The sequence below is a fragment of the Pyxicephalus adspersus genome, chromosome 4, assembly GCF_032062135.1.
Source record: "Pyxicephalus adspersus chromosome 4, UCB_Pads_2.0, whole genome shotgun sequence".
Taxonomy (NCBI): Eukaryota; Metazoa; Chordata; class Amphibia; order Anura; family Pyxicephalidae; genus Pyxicephalus; species Pyxicephalus adspersus.
In genome coordinates this window covers 54,883,088-54,887,944 of record NC_092861.1, presented here as the reverse complement: position 1 = coordinate 54,887,944, position 4,857 = coordinate 54,883,088, and the positions used below count along the sequence as shown (strand labels likewise).

The 4,857-nt window shown below is 37.4% G+C and overlaps 1 protein-coding gene across 1 annotated transcript in view; it reads right to left on the bottom strand.

Annotated features, from left to right (window-relative positions):
* Positions 1 to 3,100: 3,100 nt before the first annotated feature.
* Positions 3,101 to 4,857, bottom strand: part of LOC140329768 (probable cation-transporting ATPase 13A4) — a 45,955-nt gene continuing 44,198 nt past the window's right edge. The window contains exon 28 of the mRNA XM_072410159.1: positions 3,101 to 4,023. Coding sequence (XP_072266260.1) covers positions 3,847 to 4,023 — 177 coding nt within the window. The 3' untranslated portion in view covers positions 3,101 to 3,846. The remainder of the gene's footprint in view (positions 4,024 to 4,857) is intronic.

Below are 4,857 nucleotides of genomic sequence, written 5' to 3'. Positions count from 1 at the left end.
CCTGTTATGCACTCTTTTTCAGTTTTCTAGGAAAAAATAACTGTATGTTCCAGAAACACAAGTTTTATTTTTATTTCACTCCATACACAACTTGCTCCAACGTGACCCAGAGGGACTGACTATTGTACTATCACAAGACATTGCAAATATTCATTATTCATAAACTGAAGTATATAGAGTGGGTGATCACAGTAAAGAAAATTTTCTTGGAAAGCAAATATGTTTTTTCAGAGCATCTAGCAGTGAGGCTGAAATTAAGCTTTTCTAAGCAGTTCTGTACCGAACATAAATAGCAAACTGTACAGAAAAAAAATTGGAGTGCAAAAAGAATGTCCAGTGGAGGTTAAAAATCTTGTACATTTGTGATTATTTCTATATAGTTTGTTTTTAAACTTTTTTTAATAGGGTAAACCAAAAATGAGATGGAAACAGAAGCGAACTGAAAGGGTTATTACAGCAAAAGTTATCATGATTGCAAAGAGTCAGTGGGATTAACACAGAATAAACAGAGATAACATTAGAGTAAAACAAGAAGGTAGATTACAAAAACCATGAGCATGTATATAACTATTGCATAAATGATTGGTAAGATTAATATTTTAAGAAAGCTAGTAATTAACACATACATACATACATGTTTCAGCAAGGAGGAGGGTAAGTGTGATGATGAAGGGGTGGTAAGAGAGGGTAGATTGTGCTGTTCTTAGGGACTATGAACTGCAGGACCAAGACTAGTGTGGGGGTCATCTGGTAAAGAGACTGCCCTAATGAGTTTAATTCTAAAAAGTCGTTGAAATTTGATTAGGAAAAGGCCACCAAGCCAAGAATTGCCCACTCCAGTGTCGAAGACAGGAGACTCAACAGAGGAGACTGTGTATAGATGACCAGTTGGTACCAGAAGCTGTGATTTAATGGGCATTCTCACAAGTTATGATTAGAGACAGAGATGTTAAACCCTTAAAGTGCCAGTCACAAAAGATAGAGGAAAAATTCCTGTTGCCCCAAAATTGGAGAACAAGAGTAGAGTAGAAGTTTAGGAGTATGTTGGATTGGTGAATATATGGCACTCATTTTTACTGGTAAAATTCTAATTAGTACACCCTTTTTCTGTTTGGAATAATACTAAAGATAACATATTGTAAGTACAATTTAATATACACAGGGAGGCAAAGCTTTTCTTTTTTTGGTTCTGGTTATTTGTAGTATCTATAGCAACCAGCATAAACTAGCCATACTGTCATGTAAAACATGCCTAATTTATCTATACCAGTGTTTGCCAACCTTTTCGGATCGGCGGACCGCTAAATTTACCGGCTCTGGAACGTGCATGGGTGTCACTCAAAGGGGCAGAAACTTCCCCTTTAGTGACGTCAGGATGCCAGAACCTGCCCATTCTCCCATCGCAGGCTCAGACCTGATGTGACCTGATGTGTTATCTGGAATCATGACACAACTCAGAGACACTACCCACCCACTTCCCTAAGCTTGGGCTCTGTACAGGGGACATGGTCCGCCCCTCTGGCTGGTGTGCCCCCCCCCCAGCGGGGTCCTGATCAGGATGCAATGGCCACAGCCGTGGACCAACAAAATTTTCTCTTGCACCATGGGTTGGCAACCGCTGACCTATACAATCACTCATATAGCAAACTATAGAAAAATAGTGCCATGTTTTCAAACCAGGTTAAATTACTTGGAAAATTTTATTGTTCTAGTGTGTTCTAGTGGCAATTTAATTTCATGTAATGACATTTACACAGAACAAGGCTGTCTGGTGGCTTATTGTGACTTATTCCTTTTGTTTGGTAAATAGTCTGAGATTCCAGAACTTGTCAATAGAATGTCATTGGTATCAACAGCTGTACAGAGAGGAGAGCCTAGAGCTGGAAAGCGAACGGCTTAGGAACAACGTGGACATGACAGGGGGGCAGAGAGGGTTAGGTGGAGAGAGTATGAGGACTGGTTCGTTCAAGGAGGAAGTAGGAGTAAAAGGGTTAAAAAGAGGGTAGGGAGAGAGAAGGAGGACCATTGGTAGAAGCTGTGGAGGAGCGAATAGGGTAGGGGTGGAATATGTGTTTTGGGGGTGACCCATTGGGCAATGTTCAGGAGGGTAACATTTGTGGTGCTGCGGGGTGCTGCCTCAGGGGTGATGACCTGTGAATGGGATGTGGGTAAGAGGCTGCTTGTGTTAGGTATCGTTCCTGAAGCGGTGGAGTGCGGTTGGGAACAATTCAGTTTTTGTTGGTAGCAGACTGTGGTGAGGAGGGATACCTTCGAGGACCTGCAACCAGGGTTGTTGGGTGAATACAGATATATGTGTAATGTGGTTATTTATTTGTGTTATATGTTTGTTTACAGTTATTTATTGTTAATGAAAAAAACTGCTGCTATAGCCATTTAAACTGCAAAAATTGGTGGTGTGTGTTATTTGGGAGTGGGGTTTGAGGGTTGCTGGAGGGTTGTTTTAGTGGGATGGGACCTCTGAGATCCCCCTGATCATGTATTTGCAGAGGAAGGAGGAAGCAACCCACCTGAGGGTGTTCAGAAATCTTATTATTTTGTGTTTATGTCTAAAGGTTTTGTATTTATAACTTACATATACAATAGGGTTTGACCATGTAAATGAGAGTAAAAAGAAAGATAACCATTTCAGTTTTATTACTGAATCAACTGCAGGTGATCTGGGCCTTTTTACAGTATCTATAAAACCACTAGAGCTAATAATGGATGCTCTTGAAAAAACATTATCAGGTATCAAACATGTTGCATTTCATTAAAGCTACAGCAGCATTTTTGTTTGACACTTCTGAATTTCAGCAAATTGTGGATTTAGTTTACTTGTTATATCCATGTACATTTTTAGTTTAGATAACAGTAATGGGGACCATCACCTAATGGTTTATATTAGGGAAAAAAAGTACATCGCTCTTGGGTATTAATGAGGTTCCGGGCCTTATTAACCTATACAACACTAATGTAAGAAGATAAAAACATACTATATTGCAATATCTTTGTAAGCCCTTTGGGATCTACAAATCTTGCAATACATAAATATGCATAATATAAAACATCTCATTATATAAAAATAAATGAATCACATAAATCAAACAGATATCTGTTTTAATAGCAGACATGTAAGATCATTAAAGAAAATGTTTGCATGATTGCTTGGGTAAACAAAACCAGTGCAGCATTTTTTTACGTACTTTACTAAATAATTCAGAATTGCTTTTAAGGAAGTAGATATTTATGGCCTGAGAAAAGCCACAATTCATATAGCTTTGGAGTGCACAGTTTGGACTGTTCTAGATAAACACAATAGGAATGTATTTGCATTATGAACCCCACTAGTATACAAACCCCTCTAGTGTGCAAAGTATATGTATTTTTTTCAGGATTTTGTTTTGCTGTCTGTGTCTTGCTGGGAGATTTCACTTTAGTTTTTGTCCTTGATATGCAACAGGAAATAAAAGAAAATAAATAGAAATCCCATCTTTGTTTTCAACAGGTCATATGCCCATACTGCATAACTTCCCATCACTTTTTTATTAGCTATGGTGATTGTATATATCCAAATTCTGTAAGAGAAAATTTAAAAATAGAACCTAGGTTTGTGTTTGCAAAATGCAGGCAGAAAAACTATACCCTTTCCACATTTCCATGGTTGAAATGGATGTCAAGTGTCCATAGCAGTGACTTTTCATAAAGATTTTTTGTCCTTTTAGCAGTAAGGGTAGAATGGGGAAAATGTAAGAACGTAAGAAGGTGTTGACATTCTTTACTTCTTTAATAAATCAATTCCCATATAACTTAAACACAGACCACCCTAATACAACACAACAACACATTTTAAACACCCTCATTCGACATAATATCAAATTGTTGTCTGGAATGGACTAATACTTTCTGCAAAGTGCAATTTGTGTCCGTTTCCAAAGTGCTTTGCAGTTTTTTATAATGACTCTTCGATTTGTAACCTGAAATCCTCTTTATAAATTGCCAGATTGTTCTGCTGTAAACAAAGTTCTAACAGAAAAAAAAAGTTAAAGTAAAACTTCAGACAAAAATAACAATACAAAAAAATTTAATAACCAATTAAAATTAAAATAACAAAACCAGCGTTTAATACAATATTTAGCCTAAATCCAAAGATTTTTGAATTGCCCCACTTTTATTAACCGCATAATTTTACTAACAATCTAACTGAGCTCAGATTGTCCTGGCCCCATCCCAGTTTATCTCTCTGTAACTGTTTTTACTTCCTAATAGTATGCAGTAAATGAACTGATTGGTTCCTAGTACTGATTCTCCCTCCAGATTTGCTATACAGAAATTCAAAGAGGCCAGATTTGGGCACACTGCTTGCATTTAAAAATTATAATAAATTTTGTATTAATGATTACAGAGTTGTATTAATTTGTGTATTCACATTTGCATATCTCTCTCTTTCTCTCTCTCTCTATTTATATAAATTCACGATGGAGTGCTGAGAAGGCTTTGACCCCTTCCAGATAAAATGGGAAAATGAGTGTGGGGGCATATGACCTCCTATTATCTTAGTATGTAACTGTGCAAATATCAGGTCTTTGTGATTCGTAAAACTGTTTTTTCTTTTAGTGAGAAGCTGTGATGGCAGAGGCACAAGCAAGTTTCACGTCGTTGGAGTTACGGGCCGCCATGAAGTTTTTGTTTTCCAGGAAAAGTCATAAAAGGATATTCACACCGAGATGTCACAATCACTGGGGGAGAAGTGTCCTTCCTTTCCCTGGAAAAACAAAAACTTCATGACGGCCCATAACTCCAACGACGTGAAACTTGCTTGTGCCTCTGCCACTATATATATATATATATATATATATA